This window comes from Osmia lignaria, chromosome 13 (genome assembly GCF_051020975.1).
Source record: "Osmia lignaria lignaria isolate PbOS001 chromosome 13, iyOsmLign1, whole genome shotgun sequence".
Taxonomy (NCBI): Eukaryota; Metazoa; Arthropoda; class Insecta; order Hymenoptera; family Megachilidae; genus Osmia; species Osmia lignaria.
The window spans coordinates 2,848,103-2,870,723 of record NC_135044.1 but is presented as its reverse complement, the minus strand read 5'-3'; the positions used below and the strand labels follow the sequence as shown (position 1 = coordinate 2,870,723).

Below are 22,621 nucleotides of genomic sequence, written 5' to 3'. Positions count from 1 at the left end.
TGTATGTATATACATATACATATATTCAATAATATATATATAATATCATTATATCCTTCTTCATCATTTATATTTAATAGTATAATTAGTTACTCGCTTAGATATGAAACCTAATAGGAACATGATTGCACCGCACCCGTTAGCCGTACGATATTGGTGCCCAATCGCAGCTCCCTCGCCATTCTTACATTCCTATTTCCATTTTCTTTTTCTCTTTCTCTCTCTCTCTCTCTCATTACTCTTTATAGGAATTATCGCACGTAAATATGTGCATCACTGTTGTGTTTGCGTATATTTATATACGTATACAGGTACAGCCATCTTGCATGGCACATGTGTGTATGTATATGTATGTACGTATGCTTTGTAAGTAACGTTACAATTACCGTGTTGTGTCGATAGGTTCTTCACGTTTCCACGTTCTTTTTCTCTCGCTTTTCTCTCGACCATTGTGTGCTTTCATTTTTTATTTTTTTTTCTCTCTTTCTATTATAAAATCTAGATGCGAGCGTGAACACGAAAACCTATTCACGCGGGCATACTAATACATATGGCACCATAAATATATATTTGTACACAAGGGCGAGCGTATGGTGGACAAGATGGTAAAGAAGAAACGTATGCAGTGTATCCGGTTGGATTTATCTTTCCATTTCCCTGTTCAATTTTGTAAATTTCTCTAGAAACAGAGAAGAAAATTACGTGAAATTGAAGAATATGAATATGACTTGATAAAGATATCGATATCAGAATTGTAGCAGTGATTAAAATGAAACTCCTCGAATTTCGTAAATAATTAGAAAAATTGATGTCACACGCCTTTCTTATCCATCTCTCTGGGTGAATACAATATACGCCGTTCGGCACGTGGTCGCGCGCCCTTTCTCATATTCTCTTCGGTGTTCTAATTTTTTCTTTTTACGGTCGTTTCTTTATCAGAGCCGTCTGTATCGTTTCTCGTCGAAGTCTCCCCGGGCCTCGGGATTTTACAAAAAAGGGCGAAGCGCGAGACACGAGGAGAAGCAAACGTAAATGTATCGATTACCTACGACACGACGATCCTCGAATTGCTCTTGCATGCGGTTCAATATGGCGGCACCAACATCGTCGGAGTTCTTGAGCCGGCATTTTGGGTACCACGTGTCACGGCGGCTTTTTAAATCCTACCGATGGATCACGGGATCCCATTAGTGAGTACATATAAGATATACACATGGCAATCTCTCACAAGAATTATTCACTATCGTTATCAATTAGTATCCATTATTAATTAATAATTAATGACAAGTATCTGGAACGAATTTACAATTCAAAATGGCAATAATGTGAATCATACCGGCAATAATAATAATAATAATAATAAAGGATGACAATAATAATGATGAGGATGATGGTAAAATTAGCAGTGATGGGAATGCTAATGATGTACGATGATGATTATAATGATAACGAAGGTGATAATAATAATGATGATGATGACTATGGTGATGATTACAATAATAGCAATGATAATATAAATAAAAAAAACAATGAGGATAATAATAAATAGTCGCGTTCACTACATTTCGTACAAACTTAACGAGATTAGAAAATTGAAAAACTTCCTGGCCGCCCGTCGTTCTTTCTCTCTTTCAGTGTTAATTAAGTTGATTTTCTTTCATTATCTAACGAAAAGAGATAAATCATTCTATCTTGTTCGCAATGAATTGTTGCGATTATTAGGAGAACCTATGGTTCTCCGTACGTTTATATTTTCAACGTCATTTTCTTTCCACTTTTAACACCCTGCAAAAATCAGCTCCGTCTCTGTTCTTATGCATAAAAGGTTCTTTTAGTTCGTTAACGAGATACTAGACGTTGGAAAGTAAAAGACATTGGTGATCGCAATTTACCATTAAAATGATAACACAATTGACGTTTGAATGCCGAGAGAAACGTGACGTCCAGGCGGCGGTCGGACGCTCAAGTCTCGTAACGCAATAATAGTTTCACATATTCATTGCATTTATCTTTTTAGTCACTCCTTAAATTATTCGCGCACGCTTATCACTCATTCATTATTGATTTTAGGAACAGCTAGTAGCGAGGTTTGGTTACTCTATCACGCAATCTCCCGTACTCGAAATTCAAAATGCCAAAACCGACCCAGTTTTGCGTACACGCGCACGTACGTTACCTCGTTTTCTTTCTCAGAAACCGCTTCATGCGATATATATAGTTCGTCTCCAGAAATCATACGATATTACGATGTACCATGTGCATGTGTAATGTGTATAGGTATACATGCATGTATCGTGTATATCATTCTGTAGCAACGTTATTGCAAATCGTTCAGGAGTATTTAAACATTTCACGTTATATACGCGCTCGGGGTTCGTATATACCTAAAACACGATGTTGACTTTTCATTTTGTGCGCGATATACATAATCTCTCCTTAAAATGTACACGCAATGGAAAAAACGCGGTACACTTAAAAAATGTGAAGTTTCGTGCTAAACTTAATGACGTTTACGTCCTTGATTCAGTCCCGACGAATAAATATAATTAACAGTTGTTAAAGGATCAGGAGGATACGCTACTATCTAAAAATTCAGTTAATCTACGTAATTTAATTAACTTTGTGATCGTCGGATAGCAACAACTTGTCCTATTTTGCGAGGTATCGTTTACACGTTTAATTCGATGTCGATTCAGAAACAGATTTACTTGACGAGCGATTAATTGTTAACTCTGATCTATGTGTTCATTCAAAAAATGTTGATACACGTTATGTGTTCGTGCGTATACGTATCAACATGTGCCGAATGTAATTCGTGTACTCCGTTCAGCAGCTAAAAACTATAACATTCTAATAAATACGTGAACATGTATATGTAAACATAATATCGTAAAGTATAATAAATAACAATGACGATGATAGCGATATAATGATGCTGATGATAATATATTAATAGTAATAGTAATAATAATAATAATAATGATAATGATAGTAATAAGAACAACAATAATAATAATAATCAAATATAATATTAGTACTCGCCATTATTAACGTTATATTTTAAAAAGCATCTTTTACAGACAGGAACCTCATGTTACTTAGTTATCTTACAAATAGTTACTACTTTGTTTCTCATTCGACGTAAATGACTAATTTATGTTTGCGACCGTTTCTTTTACCTACCCCTAGTTTCTTACCCCTCCCGCCCCCCGAAAATTTCTTTCAAACTAATTTCTACAGCTGAGTACCCTCGATTTATTTCATGTTTCCAGCCCTCGTACTTTTGTTTTTTTATCATACCTTTTGGCTGTTTTGTTAACTGACGATGAGTAAATGATGTGTAGTTGTGTAGGTATGTGGGTGTGTGTTGGTATTCGTGCAAGATGTTTTTTGAACGTAAGCGTACGTACGCGTGTATGTATTTATCTACTTAAATATATATAATTTTTTTTTTGTTCATTTTATTCGTCAATTTATGTATGTGTATATATATATGCTGTATATATACACACACGAATGCATGAGTATATCTGTAGTACGTCATCTACCGATGCACATCATTTTTTTCTTCCCTTCCCTCAAATCTACATCTAGATGTAATTAACCGATAACTTACGAGCTAATAGTGAAGTTTTGTCGTCCTCGAGCAGACCTTTACAAAATTCCCGTATCTATTGATCGAGATTGTGACTTTCCACCATCGTTTTTCATTCTTTCTTTTTTTTCACCGCGATACTTAGTTCAGTTCGTCTTCTCATTACGAGCATCGTTTCTTTTTTCTTTTTTTTTCGCGCGTACATGAAATACCGCACTTCGTTTGTTCTTTATCTTTTTCGAAAGAACCATTCGCATCACGTTTAATTCTATCACTTTCGAAAACAAGAACAAAAGGTTCTCGCCTGTTCGATTTTTTTTTCTTCTTTTGTTTTTTTTTAATCATTTCGCTCGATCGTGTAATTACATCTGATTGATTGATTAATTGTCGATCGTTAGTTAACGATAATATAGTTACAGCTATCGATAGCTATGTCTAAAATTATTTTATTACTATCATTATTATTACTATGCGTGTTATTATCATTAATGTTATTATTAATAATATTTTTTTTTTCTTATCTCGCGTTATTAAATATAATTTTATTAAGTATAGGAACCATGTTGCTGGGTCTTGCCTGTCATTGAATGCGAACGTGTGCCGCGATTGGACAGCTTCTGCCCCTTCGCGCTTTCTTATCTTTCTTCGCGTTTGTTCTTTTTCTCTCTCGTCGCTGTTACTCTCGAAAAAATTGCTGTTCGGTGTCATATCGTTCTACGATCGTAACGTTTGTTCTCGCGGTCAAAACAGAACGGAATATGTTAAAATTCACACGCCGATAACGATATATCGTATCTAAACCCCTCCCAGCCGCGGGGTTTATGCCCTGTATGTGTTTAAAAGTATGTATGCATATATATATGTGTTTGTATATATATGTACATATATGCGCATATGTATATGTGTGTAGGTATCGAGTGATTCGGGTGTAAATTGTGTATACGCGTATCGCGTGAACTCTCTCTTTCGTTCTGTCACCCATTTTTCAATAAAGTCGTAGGTCGGTCTCCTAAAACGTAATAGGCTTCTATCGTTCTTTCGCGCGTTTCTTTCATTTCACTTGTTCATTTATGCAAATTAAAAGAGGAACGTAGTGACGTGACTTCGATTCTGTGATTTTCTTCTTCTAGCAAAGGCGCTCTGTGGTCATCGTCGGTAACGACGCGTTTTCTTCGCGTTCTCCTAATACACACTCCCCAGTATCACCCATACACACTCACGCAACAAGAGAAAAAAAGAGATAGGAAGATAGAGAGCGAACATTTTTTTGTTCTTTTTTTTTTTAGATGAACAAATACGTACGTATCCGTAACAAATGCTTCCGCTTAGTTTTCGTGAACTGTTGCGCGGTGTGCCCAACTTCGTCGCGCTTTAATGTCTGTTCGCATTTTTTAGTAATCCATTAGTTTCATTTTGTTTTCTTCTTCACCTTCTTCTTCATTAAATCTTTATTATTACTTTACATAGGAACGTTTAAATTAGCCCACCTCAACGCGTCTTCAACGTCGTCGACACTAATCTTCACCCCGTCAACCCCCAACACCCCCACCCTAAAACTCTTCCGTCCGTCGCGTTTCGCTATCACGCGTTTTTGAGCTTCTTTTCTCCACTAACGGTTAAGAATGGCATAAGCTCACGGATAGGTACGGTTAACGATATATCGGTAATTCGCCGAAGAAATCCACTTGGTACCAAGCAACGCCTTTGCGAACGGTATCGATCATATTCGCTCGTTCGTTAATCTAACGCGTTTTATCATCCCGAACCTCTTCGTTCTTTCTAATGAAGGAACTTTAGTGAGCGTGCTTCGTGCTGGCACGCGTGTATATTCGTCGTAACAAAAATATTAGTTAAATTGGTGAATACACGACGGTAGTCGTGGGCAACTAAAATAGAATGAGATAAGAGAGAGATCCATATGCGCGTTTAGTCGTGATTGGTCCATCGTCCACACTCAAGGTACCTGGAATCTATGCTGGACTCCTTGGTGCCCGAAGCAGAAGAAAAAGTCCCCCACGATTAACCCCAGCCTGGATCAGGACCTCCTCCCCTTTATCTAGTCTGTTAGGAACGTTGTTTGCTTTCGTTATCGAGTACCTCTCTCGAAGAATATCTATCCGACACTTTTCTCCAATCCTTTTTTTTACCCCTTTTCCCTTACTCTTCTTTCCTGGTCCGAAGAAGTCGCATTAGGAGGTGATCAGATACCTGTACGATCCTATCGCGTATCCCTAAAGTTTCTAACATCCTTCAAGTTCTTCAAGCGCAGTCCCCGTCCGATTCAATCTGCTTTAACGTGCACCAGCCAGGGCGGCAACTTCTTGGACTAATTTCTGTCTCTTAACATCGGGACCGTTGTTGTTGTCCTGGCTCGTTCTTTCGTTACCCTGAGACTGGCCGGTCGTGCTCTCAGCGGCGGCACGAGCTGCCAGTAAGGTAATTTGATTAACGACATCCTCCATTTCGTCTGTAAGCGGATGCACTTCCTCGCCGCACTGCCCGCCGGATTCACCGGGGATGTTGCAAAACTGTTGCTGTTGCTGCTGACGTTCTTGGTTAGCATCGAGGCGTGTACGATGCTGAGCCGTTTCAGAGTGACGCCGCCATTCGCTGACGGTCGTGTACGTTCGCGCGGGGTTGTTTCCATCGCACAAGGAACAAGCGTAACGAGATTGAACAAGACGTAGCGCGCCGCGACGTTGTTGATTGCCTAGATAGCAGGATCTTTGGTGCGCGAGAAGCGTTGATTCCTGGGGATAAGCTCGACCACATCGCCGGCATACAAGACACAATTCGATTTCCACCTCGCGACAGTGTTGCGGCGGACCGTTTTCATCGGAACCGCACGGAGGCGTTGGCAGCCGCACCGTCTCCAATCCAGGATGATTCGGATCTTGCTGCAAGAATGCCTGCATCAACGAGCGCGGCACTTGGACCTGGCTGCCTCCTTCCACGTGCAACGACATAAGACCACTCCCGTGCATGCTGCCGCTTAAACCTGAAGCCGCTACTGAAACCAAACGATAGATCGATGTTGTTAACAAATGATTTATTATACAATTACAGATTCTTCCTTGAATAAAGTTATTTTTAAAAAACCCTATCGGTTTTTATTACTCTACCAAGCTGGAAAGGAAAATTTTTATTACAAGTGTTTTTATATTTACATCCTTCCTGACTCGAATTTCAAATATTTCAGCGTATGTATCTCGAGAAAATGAAAGATGATAGATTTTAGTTAAGAAAGACAAGAGTAGGCTTCTTTTCTGCGACCAAGGTCAGCACTGGTGCCCGACGCAACCCCGAATCAAATAATATAATAAAGAAGATCGTTAAGTAACACGCAGTAGATCGCAGCTGTCCGATCCGTGCGACACCCTTGAAACAATCCCGACTAAGAGAGCAGAGAGGGTTTTATTACTCTTAATGAGCACTGGTTATTTCTTTGAATGGCTTTGATTTACCCTCCCCCTTCGGTACCCCTCAACCTTTTACTCATCCGCAGATGTACACGCGTGTACGATCAACATCAGGATACACGTATTGGCACATACGTGTTTAATTTACATCGACGAAACCCGCGTATTCACGTGTGTCCACGCGGAGGCACTTTACACGCGCATCGCTCTTGCCTCGTCTCCTTAGAGGGCAGGGAAGCTCATTTGCGTACGGATTGAGATAGTAGTGCTTCGGCACCACCACCTAAATGTGTGTTTTTGTTTACATGTGTGACTACGTACGAGATTCTGATTGCCGGCCGCTCCCAAGTCTCAGTGGTTCTCAAACTCGTTATACCATATCGTCATCAACGTGCCAGATCCATGAATATGCAAATTTTTCATTTTTCAGTTAAGCTGTGCGTTAGATATCTTTCCTTTGTTTCTAACTCTATGTCAAAATGAGAAACACACACGTCGCATAGATTTGTTTCATAAATATGCATTATTGTGCCCTTTAAAAATGCTAGAATCACGAATCTTGTCACCCTAAAGCGCACCAGCAATTAACTGCTGCCGAAATTGATAAAAAAATTGGAAGGTTTATATAAAATATGCAAAATGTAAATCTGTCCATCATCTATTTTTAAATCTAAAGAGCATCGAATTTATGTAAGAGCGTTGAATAATTATAAGATCTGTTATTCGTTAAAAAATGTCAGAAGTTTTATGTTATGGCAGGACTGCAGGATTCGGTCGTTCGGAAATCGAAATGCGTTGCTATAAATTAAAAGCTGAGAATCACTGAACCTAAGATAGCCGCGACGCATGCTGGAAATTTGTTCGGCAGGAATTTACGAGCGAGTTTCCGTATCAAACGCAGTACCGTCGATTCAAATGAAATAAAATATCGAATAAAATAATCGGGAATGTCGTTAGTTAGCGCCTCCAGGAATTTTAATGGACATCCTGGAACGATGTAATAACAGCCTGCAAATTTGTCACATTCAATCTTGTCCGTTCAACTACATAAACAGTTCAGAATTGTGGATCGGAGAAAAATTTACCGTGAAATTTTTGTTTTCTTTATATCAGGTAGATATATAACCAATTTCTAATGCTTAAGAAAATTCATGAAACTGTTTACCTAATCTTTCAATTTGGTAACAGATAAAATACTCGTTGCTTAATCGAGAAACGCGAGAAGTAATTAAGCGAATTTCTTCGATTCTCTTCAATTTGCGAAAAATGTTTAGTTGAAGTTCCAATGGATTGAGCGATCGGGATCAATGGATTCGCGGGTCCATAACTACGCTGCGCCAGGTAAGTATGCGACAATGGTGCATTCCACGTATTCTTGCTAGCGCGTTCTCGCACGGTGTGTGACCAGTACACCGACACACGAAAACACGTTGTGAACGTGGGCGTGCATTCCTGTCTTCGCATTCTCCTTTTCACTCCCTTTCCTTTTTTTCTCTCATTTTGTCCTGCAGCCACGGTAAGTGTTCTTCTTTCCTTCTTATTCACCTTCCTACGGCGAAAACCGTCCTTTCCTTTTTTATTTCACATCGAGGCCCCGCTCTCATGGATACCACGGTCCAGAACGGCTGTTTCACACCTCCGCTTGCGCGAGAATTAGGAAATAAATTAGCGGCCCGGCTAATTTCGTTATCTCCCCGGACGCGAGACCCTCCCGCTTGAGATGTCAAAGGACCGATGTCCCAGCCTTCGAAACCGCTGCCCAGACACGATTTCAGCCGAGTCCCAATGCCAGGATCAATGACTGTTCCTTCTTTTTACGGCTGTCTCTCTTCTTCCATGCTTCCCTCCCTGCGATGTATCTCGGCATCGACAAATGGGACTTCGTTAGAAAACGGTTCGATTCTTGTTCGGTTGGTAGCAGATAGACGGATAGAAATTGTAATATCTAGTCTGATTATTTTCAACAGTACCTTGTACACGACAATTTTTACGCAAACGTGGTTTTTTAATACCTGTAATTATGATTAGTTTAGTAAGTTGTAGTATAATCGGTTTTCAGAGTCACACATGTCCTTTAGAAATTATTATTGAATTGTAAATTGAATCGGAAGTCGAATTTAATCGTGCCATTTCTAGTATAGAATTTGCTCTTGAAGAATGAACTAATTGTCAATTATTGAAATTTGTTTTACAAGGCAACGTGAAATTAATTAATACCGAAAAATTCATTAATTTAATTTGTAACTTTCTGGCAGCATAAAATAAGTCCTACAATTGAACAACTATTAGTAAAAAAAAAAAGAATTACTAGTAATTTAGAGAAAAAGGTTAATAATTAAAGTTCACATTTATCGTATGAAGGTATACATACGTGTGTGTGAAGGGGAAGGGCTATCATTAAAACCGGGAATAGTTTTTATACCGGTAAACACGTGACATTCATATCGGAGGGATTAAATTTGGGTTGGACCATTCTGGAATCACCTGCCCACCCATTTAACGTCGATACGGGGGACGACATTCGTTGTAGAGGTTCTCTGCGCCTTCTTTAGGAAACGTTGGATGTCGAGGATCACGAGGAAGTCGTAATTTCTACGGAAACGAGACAGCCGAGTGAATTGACGACGGCTTATCTTCTTGTACGGCCACAAAATCGTTTCGTACGCGTATCGGACAAGATAACGGCAGTGACGTATCGATAAATTCTGTTAATTAATTATTGACGTATCTTGGAACTGTTTTTTTCTTTCCTTTTTTTGTATTCGCCACACGTGAAGGTAAGCGGATCCTTTTTCTGTTTACTTTCAAATTTCATTTGTCTCGAAATAACTGAATTGTTTGTAGCACGTCAATTTTATTTTTATACATTCTTATAAATTATAATTGCAAGCTATTTAGAGGGTGATTTATTTTAATCTTGAGGGCTGATTTTCTAATCAGGATACGGTAATCGAATAATGAATTAATGTTGCATGGTTAAGAGTAAGTAAATAATAATGGAAGAATGATTCAAACGCGATATGGTAAATGAAATTGAATCTCGGATATCGGTGTATGCAAATTTCGTAGGGAAGAGGGATCCTACGAAGCAGGTGTTTTTTTAACACCTGTGCGAATGTCAGATCAAGTGACGGAGTGAAATTAAGCAAACACTTTTTACGAGCAGCGAACGAGACCCAAGTGTTCAACACTTTATCACTGAATTACGATCCTCGAGTATTACCGCCATAAAAAAAAAAAAGAACAGAATCGAACTGGTAGGAGTACACCCTCGCCAGTGAGAAATTTAAAGGCATCACACCACCTGTACTTCGTTACTCATTATTGAATTTCCGGCTAACTACTGATTGATATCTATACATTTCGTCGGTGGCCAAGTGATTTAATTTGTCGTGAAGCGGAAGTAATGGGGTTATACTGAATCAACTGAGAAAATTACACTTATTAAATCAATAAAGTGTTTTTCATGCGTCGACTGTGGGTTAGATTGTTCAGGCACTTTCAAATTGTTTATTCAAGAATTCTAGAGGTCTAATCTTATTCTAGTAAGTGAAATTTGCATCCAAACATCGGTTCAATTGAAATATCTGCTTCTTAGCCTGATTCCCTGCGAAAGTTAGACCCAGTATCGAGAGTGGAAAGCAGAAGGCGCAGTCTACTGTCAGATACCTGATTCCTCGACCTATGACGAAGAGGTAAAGAGAGGTCTTCGACCGGTAGCCTAAGCCGAGAAGCAGTCCCTAAAGAGGCACCAGGGTCATTAGCGAACGGAACATTTATCCTTGTCCCTCGTTTCTTCTCTTTCACTTGGTTGGGTGTCCGTACTTGATTCGCCATTGGTATCAACGGGTGCCAGGCAGGAAGACCCGTATTATCGAGTCAATTGTCTCTCACCCTCCTTCCCCGGCCAGTTCAGCTGACTATAAAATCATTATCACTCGTCCACCACCACCGTCATCAACCACCAACCTTCCCCCTCCCACCCTACCGGCCACTTCTTGTTCGATGTTGAACGCTCGATTATCCCATTAATACGGCCAGTCCGTGCGTCCATCCATCCCGTCGGATCTTTAATTATTTAAATGCAGAGCAACGCTGGAGATCGGACGTGAAGGGTACACGAAGCCTTCAAAGTCAAAGGCGAATTTCATCCACTCGGTTTCACCTTGTTATCTCACCTTTCAGCTCCTTTTGCATTTGTCATACACGGCGAGCTGACCTGTACTGTCACGATAGTAATAATGGTCTGCGTTTTAAAGATCATTCGTCCTCCGTTTGAAAAAATTATTCCCTGAACCAAGTATTTTATTTATTTCAAATTTTCGATCATCAGTTCTGTATTGCTTCTTTAAAATCATAAAATTATTCATACGAAACTAAGTTTCCTAATTTGACAATATTAAAATGTAATGGTTCATAGTGAGATTTGAGAAAATGTATTGTGCTAGAGTCATAGTTGTATTGATAAAACTGGACCATTTAGAATATGTACAATTCTAATGATCATAAATGGAATAGGATCAACAACATATCTAGTAACAATATTTGTCTCTATAACTACGCAGACGTCGGCAGCACTGACCCTGACACGATAGAAGCAATACCTCTCGAAGATTTGCCTTAATGATTCTTAACTGGTCTACACGGGAATCAAAGCGTTCTCATAGTCATCCGTTCAAGAAACGACGAACCGTGTTTAATACATTATTGTCGAGCACTTTGTACACCCAATCATTAATGATTGCAGAAGTTTATGATTAGTTCTTGAAAGACATAATACGTAGATCCAATATTCAGTATATTGGCAGAGAAAATTATTTTGAGAATTATTCTATAATAATTGAGTCTGTTAATAAAATCAAAACTAATCAAATCGAGTTATATTATTTCTGTTTCCGAGCAAGAAGTAATAAATAATAAAATGAACTAATTAAAACAGCACGGTTATTGTAATTATACGCCTCGGTTGTATTCGTAATGAGCATCAAATTACAAGGGTTATTAAACACTAATTTAATGAATGAAGTGTCTTACGAGGGAAGTCGTATATCGTGTGGTATGTTGTAATAGAGATTAAAGATAGAAAGGAACATCCTGAGGAACTTATAATTCAGCTGCTTTCTGCGCTTTCAATTGGCAGCGTTACAATTGTTTTGCACAATTTTGGCAACGTTCAACGTCGATTAGAATGGGAAATTACAAAGACGTCACTATTTTTATATATGTATATTTAAGGAATCGTTAAAATGACCTAAGAAAAATGTCCCCATTTATATTTATTGTAAACCTGAGCAACGCGTTTAAGGAAGAGTTTTAAGTATCATTGCTATTCCTTGCACACTGCTCAATTATATTCAATCTGAAAAGAATAAGTAATGGCAAGAAATAAGGTAAGAAAGGTAAGAGGTTTCCTCGAAGAAGAGTCACGGTAAGGGAGCACTCCTCGGCGACATCCAACTTACTATTCCATCAAGGCCTTTCCTTTAACAAACGTCACGTCAGCAGATTCGATCTCGTTAGGATATCGCAGAGTCGTTAAAAATAATTGACAGCTGGATAATTAAGGGGTGGAAAGCTACCCCCTTCAAAAACGGAACAAGCAATACCTTCCTCACTGGAGAAGAACGATTTCCATGATCTGTTTCTTAAGGCCTAACCTTCTGAACTTCTTATATTTATTTTCTCTGTTTTACTTCTTTCCATTATGCCTCGGCATGTAGCAGTGTCTTCGTCAATCTGCTTACGTTCCTCCTCGAGTAACTCTTTATCTGCGGTCCGGCTTTTATTAGCACATCGTTAGGAAGCCCAGAAAAGGGGTGCATGATTCCTTCAGACGAGAGGGTGAATACAGATCCCTAAGGGCTGACTAACAGGCATCCATGGCTTGTTACATAGATCGAACGAAATTGAATTTTTTGGTAAAAAAAAATTTGGGTTATTCATCATTCACGTGTACATGATGTACATGTGATGAAACTAAACCTTACAAGAACATCGACGCTGATGTAATCTAACCACTTAACGGCAAGGTAATTGTATGACTTCGGTCATCTACATACAGTTTTTTCTTTTTTCTTAATCGCTTTGTAATTTAATTAACAAGCAACAAATTATATATAAATAACTTGTGTTTCTATCTTTATAAAAATTATGATAAAATATAAAACGAAGAAATTATTACAATTCCTTATGTTTCTTTGTTGGTGGAAAATTCGTATAAGAGAAACGAGTGGAAGGTATCGTAAATATTATAGCAGCTGGGTTCGAATAAAAGAAAATACTTGAATAATAATCATCGAAGCCCCCTCGATCCTTGTTACGTGTTTGTATAATAAGAAGATTCGGTAGAAAGAAGAAAACACTCGCAGAAACGAGAAATTTCTAATTAGGAGGATTCGAATCAACCCCCTTCTCCCTTCCTCAAACAATGCTAAAAATACTACTTTCAAGGAAACACTTGAAGTCCACCAATAAGATGGATTTTAATATCGAACACTACCATTTATTATCACCCCCTCATTACAGTTACAAAAGAAGAACAGGTAATCAAGGGATATCGGAGAAACTTCGATCCTACTAAAGTTTCTTTCTGTAATTTACAGTTAAATTGGAATAAGAAAACAATCTTCAATTAAGGATACTTCAAGATTCCTGTTGGTTTATCATTTGTGATCGACGAGATGCGTTTCAATTTATGCGCTAATAAAGAAATCTTCATGAAACTTGTTAAACAGGTAACCGATACCAGAACTCTCATCAACGATATACGTGTGAAATACGATATGTCTGTTTTTATGATTGCCGCCGTTAGTTTCACCCAGATGTAATTAATGCTGGAACAGTGAGATAACATTTTTCTGATGGTGTCGCGCGTGACACCGGTTAATTAATGAAAGAAAAATAAATTAAAAATGATTAATAGGGATGTTCTTTTGATTTAGGATTTTAAACAGGACCTGTTATTCCCTATCTTAATTGGCAAGACCCAATTTTTATTTGATTTCGTATGTTATATTATTTTAGAATAGAAGATTATTCTTTCAATATATAAAACTATTTATCGGTCGATTGATTCTTCTGATACGACATTGACACGTGGTTACAGTAATTAAGTCGGAACTGGGGAGTGTGTAAAAGTAGGGCGTTAGTGTTTTCCACTGGATAATAAGAAACCCTATCAACTAGTGCCCGTATAATTTAAATTCGTATACGTGTTCACTGCAACTGAATTCGAGTTTAAGAGTTCTTCAATAATTTCTACACGTGTTTCAATTTTGTTGACGTAGATGAAATGGATAATTGATTCTATTATAAAGTGCTGTGAAATTTACAATGCCTCGTTTAATTTTTTTTATTTAAACGTTCCATTTACTATTTTATGAAAATGAATATAGCATTAATGCTACTCAGAGTTTTCTTTAATATTTTATTTTTTAATTGTATAAAATTTAAGGTGGTGGTTACCAGTAACTATCAGACCTCATTTTATGAAAACTTATCATAAATGAAAGATTGTATTTCGAAGAACGTTTCTAGGTGCAAGTACATAACACATACGAATAATCGAAAATGGAAATCAATACGTGTATTCTTTTCAAATTCCTGAGTATGACATACCACAGAACAATAATGCGTAGAAGACGTATGGTAAGAAACTAGGACGTCAGATTTGTCTTGAAAGATTAAGAAGCCCTATCGTGATCAAGGCTCGGACATGTAACTATTAGATAGCTTGAAGCCGTAATGAGAAATGAAGATTTCTAGGGTAAAGTGTAGAGAGTGGAGCGTTACACGAGTGGTCGATTCCACCATGCTAATTTCACCCTAGAAAGATTAAGGGATAGCGTGGAAATCATTCTTCAAAAAATATTGAAAACATGTTACTTCTATTATTTGGAGAATTACAGCGGAAGATTATTTATTTTCTTGGTTTAATGAAGGTATTATTTAAATAAAAAAAGCATTAGGAATGAATGGTTACGCACGAGACTCTCACTTAATTGGAAACACTGAATGAGAATCATAAAAACAAGGACGGTATAATGATATCGGCAAAGAAGAAACGGTACAAAGATTAAAACGAGAAGCCCACAGAATATGTAAACGTTGTTAGTAAGTTCAAAGGCGCTACTCGGAATAAATCAAGCAAGAGGGTTCACGGTACGTGGTTTCCTTCTTTCCAGCTGCCTCCCTGACAGTCATTAGGATAATCAACGAATTAGCGTTTCCACGCTAAGGAGTGGATAAGGTATAAGGAATTAGGAGGACAAAGTGCGTCTCAACACGCGATATACCGAAACCGTATAAGATGCACGCTCGTTCAAAAGAGATTCGTCTGTGCATCGATTTTCGTACCTCTTTAATTCGGTACCTTTCAGTTTAAAAATGTTTCATTTCAAATATATACATTAGTTTTATTTCATTAATAAAAATATATTTTAAACCATTCGCGTTGGTTGCTAATGTACAGGGTGTTCCAGGCGACTGTTCCAAGCTATTGTTTAAAATATAAAAATGTAGAAGATAGATCTTTTTAAACAAATAGCTTAGAAAAAGAATCAAGTTTTGAATTTTGAACAAATTGAAAGAAACAAGGAAGTTAAAGATAAAAGTTAGCAAAGGTGAAGTATACTTCATGTATTTTCTTAAATAAGTGATTTTGGAAACTGACAATTTTTACACGAAATTCATTATGCTTACATACATCAAGATTACTTTTACTGGATTCTTCACCTTCGCCGTGGAACCCTCGAAGAAAGAAAGAAAGTCGAGCTATGTTCCGAGATCTTCCTCGAAGATAAACCAACCCACGTGGTCAAAGAGCTGAACTATCTCATCGTGTTTTTCACGCCCCAAGACAGAATCGTTCGTTTCGCGCCCATAAGGGGTACATAAATGTTAGCGTGTGAAATTGAGCAGGACGAGAGACAACTGCGTTAACCCGCACTAATTAAATGCTTTTTAACTTCAACCGGAAACGGTTTATTGTATCTACATCACGGACATAAATACAACTGTAGTATTTATATACATGAACAGATTTGTATGATAAACGAATAAATCTTTCTTTTTGATTAATTTATTAATAACGTCTTTTAATTTTCAATTGAAGATAATTAACAAGTTGACTGCCATGGGAGTTACTAATTAATAAGAAAATTAATTGTTCAACGTTATATATAAGATAGTTCCTTATTAAGCGTACCACGTCCTTGTTATACTATTTAAATTTCAAATACAGTTACTCGTATTAAGATTCGGACATCGTACCATTTCTAAATTCGTTGCTTCGCATAAGAAATGATTATTTAAATATCGTACTATTTATGTTATGAAAACGTTAACCATTAATTACATATGATATTTAAATAATTCCTTTTTATACGAAGCGGCAAATTCAAAGATTTCATGGTACTCGAATATTAATATAGACATTGAATAAAAAAGTGTATCTCATTAAAATGTTATTTGTAAATCAATATAATTCCTCGGATTCCTGTCCCGGATATCAATTGGCTTTAAGTACTCCTCCGCTTTAAGCCTTTAAGCATCTGACCATAAAGTCAGTGTAATTATCATGGTGAATCCAGTTCACCCTCATCAACAGGCATGCAAATAACTCGGGGTTAGTTAGCTAAGGGGTTGCCGTGGCTCGGTGTCCGTGAACAGAGTTTATTCATTAAGGGTTGATGGCTTAATTGCCAGCTCGCAGCATCACTGCCACCCCCATCAGTCACCACAGCCATCATCCTACCCCATCCTTTTGCTCTTCTTCTGTGGCTGTACAGCCTCGTCAGAGAGCAACAGGTTGCAACAGGAGACGTTTGTACAGAGTGCTCTCGGCTAAGTTGGGATCGAACTCATTTACACCCCAAATGAAACGGTTAAACCGAAGTTAATTAATTGCCCTGGACTGTTCGTCGTCTCAATGTCGGGATCTGTTTAACTTTCTAACATGGGATATTTTTACTGAATCAAAGTAACTTCTTTGGTACTCATTCTAAAGACATAAGTGAAAACAAATAATTTTTTGGAAATGTTCTAGATAGGAGAAATAACATATTTTTATTATTCTTTAAGCGGTACTTTTAGTTATGTAAACTTTTCCTCATTTTACACGGAGGTAACGATCGCACGAATTTTTGTCATTTGTATGCGAAACAACGGTACAGTGAACGTGTGTCGACGTGAATTACCGCGGATGTCAAGCCTTGCGACCCATTCGTACGTATGAACGATTTAATTTAAGGTCGTTGGTTTAATTCCTGGTAGAAAGTGTGCTTTCGAACAATAAATGGAATGCACATGAGCAAAGAAAATAGAAAGAATGTTTTTCGAATCGAAGTTCCATCACTTTCCTCTCGTTTGTTCACCGTACACGTATTGTTACAATGTTTTCTGATTGAAAAATCACTTTACACTTAAACAATGAAACCATACTGTCCTTCGTTATTACAAGATCTCTCTTGTACAAGAAGTTATCAATTACCAATATTTAAAAATTTACAAATTGAAAGCTAAATCAGTACTATTAATAGTTGCATAACGAATTTCGTTAATTGTAAAAATTTACTTGTCGAATTGTTACAAGTATTGGGCGATTAATAATTTTCTTCAGGAGTTAAAAAAAATAAATTGCCCGAACAATATGTGGAAATAGCTAATCGTATAAAGAACAGATGTGCCGTGGATGAAAATGGTCTTACTTAGGGTAGAATCCAGAAATTCCCATCTATGTGATCGTCTATCTAAGCTTCTGTCCAAGGAAACGCGAACACAACCGAAGGGTGGGTATGATTTAGTAATGAAGATATTAACGGACCGAAAGCATACCACAGAATACAGAGATTCAACTATCTAACAGCTAACATAACTCAAGTTTATGACTCCTTGGCGGCCATTTCTTTCTGCAGCCCTCGTCGAACTTCTTGTTCCTTTTTGCACACCCGTTACATTCTTGCAATTAATGCTTAAATCGCTGGGGAAATATTCAGTGAGCATGTCTGCAGCTTCTGTTCGGCAAAGTACCTTTCATCTTTGGTACTTCGTATTAATTATATTAATTAATTGGCGATCGATTTCATAGCTCCATGATTTTATGGTACATTAAATTAAGAATTGATATCATTATACTTAAACGTTCATTTTTTAATATTTCTATTGCTATCAAAGATGTAGAAATATTGTTAACTGTAAACACGATCAAGATTTCTAATGATTTTAAAAAATTTGTTAATTTCTAAAATTTCTTTTAACATGTAAGTGTACCTAATAACTTGAAGTGTTATATCTTAATATTTGTATCTTAATAAATGTGCATAAATCTTAATTTTGGGTATTTTATTTCCCCTTGTGTTAAGGGCAAGGTTCCAGTTAATAGGAAAGAAGCCAAGGGAGGAAGACCATAGCTTGGAATAAGTTTCAATGGTATACGTTAACCAAGTTATGCTCTTGCGGCATTATAGTGTATCTTGGTTATTTTTTATCATTATTTTTATCTCTACGTCATAACACATAGAAAGAATTATTTTTTCATTATATAACTCCACCTTATACAGATTATAGAAACAAATCATTTAACTACTGTCTACCTCAAAAACAATTAGAAATACGTTCTTTTGTGAAAAAGCTTTAAATGAATGGAATAAATTATAATAGACGGTATAAATGAGTATAAAAAAGATTTGTGTAAGACCAAGAAGATAGCCTTTACAAATTCAAATAAATGGTAGATGAATTACAAATCCAATAATGACCAGGTGAAGTTAATTTGTAAGTAAATTTTGCGAAATAAATTTCGTAATTATTTAAATAACGAATGAATAAAACACATGTTATGGCAAGTTTATCGTGTCTACATTAAAAATGCATCATTCTCATTAATCATCCGCTTGAAGTGGAATTATACATCGGTGAATTATTTCTCTCTATTTCCTGTAGATATCTTTTATTATCGGAAAAATATAACGTACAGGATGCGTATTGACCATAGTGATTTTTGTTAATGTATTCTGATTATATGTAGTTTGGCCGTATATTTTTACGTCACAAGGGGAAATTGTTGTAGGCCCTTCTGATAGCAAGTGTCAAAAAAAATAGCCTCATGTCACGAACGATTATTACTGAATTTTTCAAAAGGAATGACGCGTGGCAGGGTCAGGGATAACCCCTGACCTTGTACAAGGCAAGAACCCGGTCATTTACCCTCACGATTGTGAGTCGGTGCAAAATAGGTAGCTATAAACGTACCATAAAATAATATAAAATAATCATGCTATTATACTAATAATATGAAAAAAAAAATGCAAAGCTAATATATGAAAATAAATTATTCGTATCCTTAATAATTCATATTTTAATGTGTTTCACATTAAACATTGTTTATTTTAATAATTATAACCACAGAATTATTTGCAAAAAAGGATGATAAGTTAATTTTACCAAACTACCATTATTCCTATTTAAAGCATTTTGATTAGGACTACGACTTGGCGTGTCTAGCCGTGACATTTCATTGCACGCCGTTATCGTTTCCAGCAGACATGGTGGTGGTAGTCACGAGATAACTCCAGGAATGATTACAAAAAGACCGAAAAACGAAGAGGAAAGAAAGATGGAAGCGTTTCGATTGAAACATCGTTCTCACCCTTTATTTCGTTTTTTTCTCGAACGTGACACGCTGTTTAATCGATACGACAGTACGATCGGTGTCCAACCAGGAACTGGTGTGCTTGATTTTTCAGAACAAATCATTTTCCACATCTATACGGGTCTTTATTTCAACCTCTGCCACCTTTGTTTCGTTCCTTTTGATTTCTTTATCCATAGGGCACACCTCGTTTCTCTTCGATCTAACATCGACGACTATCGTTCTCTTCAAGTTCAAAGCGGGGACGTCTTATTATTGGACTTTCCACTTTCTTGACACAGTCCAATTTCACCCTCCCTCGTCAGCTACCCTCATTTTCAGTCTATCTATCGGAAACTTATTTTCGCAATAGCAGCTCAATCGAATTTCATAACTAGACAATAATTGATTTTTTAGTCATTTGTGGAATTTGTACTAACCCCTTGGACTAGTTATTAGAAAATGATAGAATCCATTAAATTTTCCAGTGATATTTGTAAGTGACGTCAAAACTATTGTTCTTATAGTACATACTTCTAATTATAATTGTATATATTAAAATATGTACTATTTAAGTGTTAAGGTAGAAACTACAAGAGAAATCGATTTTGTTCGTAAGTGGAGTTATGAATCATTGAATAGTCGAACAGTAGAGCATTATTACTGCATGCGTATCAAGAGTTTCGCTTATAGATATCGATCAGGTAGTTCATCTTCTTGGTACAATAGAGTAATCGTTCACATCATTTGTTCACTTGTATCGTTTTTATATAAATATTAAGACATTTCCTCGAAAGTTATTGCAACTTTTATTACAGTAATCATAGAAAATTGATTCATTTCTAAGAAAAGTTGTCGTAAAGGGTAGGGAAAAACTAATGATTAATAAGAAATTTCGATTTAATTGCAATTTATCACGTAGTAGTTAATTATTGCAACAATACTACCACCGCTGATGATTCAGATATTCTTTGTAAGCAGTTTCTTTGTATCGAGGTATTCTTGTCGATCGCGACCAAAGGTTTCAAAAAAAGGCTGAACACAGTGAATGCTGGCATCACTTTAATAAGTATTCATACTATTCCCGGAGTTCAATGCCTGTATTATTTGGTACAATGCGGAAGATTACGAATCTACATGACAACGGATAGAGTTTGACCGTTTTTGGATCATGTTAAGGGTCGAGGTAACGCCTGACAGACCTGACGTGAAGTTTATTCTTATGCGTTCGATCATTTCTTTATTTTCATCGTAATATTATTGTTCCAAGGAAATTATATTTCTTTCAATAGAAAAGCTTTCTTTGCATTCATTTTGTAATAATATTCTTTTGGAATCTAGGAATTAATTTACTTCAAATCAATTTGTTTCTTTTTTTTTTAGGACCCCTCTGTAGCTCCCTTTAGACATCCCCTTAATCCGGCATTGGGTTCAAGCAACAGTAACAGAAAACAAGGTACAAATCAATTAAGGTATATAAATAGAATTAATAAGAAGAAATTAATTTGAAGAGTACAGTAATGTTACACATATTTTTCTATTATTATTGGAGAAAATTTCATGGTTACGTATTGAAATTATACCCTTAAATTATTTGCACCTGTTGGATATTGATAAAATTAAAGTTACTTGCATCTGACACCAGCAAGCATTTATATTAATACAGAAACGATAACATCTACATACGACTGAAACATGTACGAATACGTGACATATAATTTGCATATCATTATCTACGCTATCACGCTGCTATTACACATACTGACACTATCAGTGGTTCTCATTATGCGACCCATAATGTGTCAACACCGCACTAATATCCGTTTATATAATAAACGAGGAATGATGCGTTTTAACACGGGTCTATTAAGTTCCACGTAGAAATTTGAATAATATTTATCGTTGTTACTGACCTGTTGATGGCCAGAACGCGACTGAGGTTGGGAGAGAACCTGGCCTGCATGGTCTACTTGCACCGCTGAAACTATCACAAGCATTTGGTGTTTTATACGGTCGTGATGGAAATTTGGTATTTTTTTTTTTTTCACACACGAAATAATTTTGAAAAGTACAAAGTGGGATTTTGCCTTCGTAAAATTCTATGAATTATATTTCAGAATTTTCGTAACTGTCGATGGATACTAAGAAAGTACAGAGCAGGCCAGACTCTCCCTCTCTCGTTGCTTACACATATATAATTTTCTCAGGACAATTTTGTCCTTAACTATGCAAAAGTTTGTTCAATTTTTTCGTGATTCAAATTACTGTTCCACAGAAATCATTAAAATTATTTATTAATTTATTAATAATAACAGTCAATAACCGTTATATCTTTTTGAATAAACCTTATCAGAGAGCGATTGCATTTATCCAGTTACAAGTTGCACAAATCGAAAACAATCTCGAAGGACAATTTTATCAACGTCATTTCCGTAAATCATTCGGGGGTATCCTTTCATTTTTATTCTTCGGTGGTAGAGAAGAGAAAAAGATCGGTAAGAAAGGATGGTCGAAAGAACGAGGAGGAGAAACGGAGCAACGGAGGAGCAAGAGGTAAGAAAAAAGCGAGCCAGGGGTCTAGGGAGATCACGAAACAGCAGGGTGATCTCGCGATGGAATTTAGTTAAACAGTCGTTGGAGACGACAACGGGGACGAAAACGTCGCGTCGGTCGGTTGGTCGGTCTGGTTGCTCTCTGTCTGGGTGCTTAATAAAAATCCAAGTCTTTTCGTTGCTACCCCCAACCCCTCTGACACGTTCTGCGGTAGAGAGAAGAGAAGCGAGGCTAACAGCCACGACATACCCTCGTTCGCGGTTGTGTTCCGCTTACACGGATTTCACGAGGAAGCGTGTGTTTCCTATCCGGGCACGCGTGTGTCTTCCTCGTGATGTTTCGTATCGGTGTTTGTGGCCGGTATCGAGCGTGTGTGCACGGTATGTAATACGTTATGTGTGTTCGAACCGAGAGCGAGTGGCGCGC

The 22,621-nt window shown here is 37.1% G+C and overlaps 1 protein-coding gene across 8 annotated transcripts in view; it reads right to left on the bottom strand.

The window, feature by feature from the left end:
• Positions 1 to 326: 326 nt before the first annotated feature.
• Positions 327 to 22,621, bottom strand: part of zfh2 (Zn finger homeodomain 2) — a 234,291-nt gene continuing 211,996 nt past the window's right edge. For 5 of the 8 annotated variants that reach the window (XM_034320178.2, XM_034320179.2, XM_034320177.2 and 2 more), the window contains one exon: positions 327 to 6,605. In XM_034320178.2, the coding sequence (XP_034176069.2) occupies positions 5,887 to 6,605 (719 nt within the window). In that variant the 3' untranslated portion in view covers positions 327 to 5,886. Of the gene's footprint in view, positions 6,606 to 21,555; positions 21,627 to 22,621 lie in introns of all 8 variants that reach the window. The other 3 variants (XM_034320184.2, XM_034320183.2, XM_034320182.2) reach the window with 3 other exon arrangements.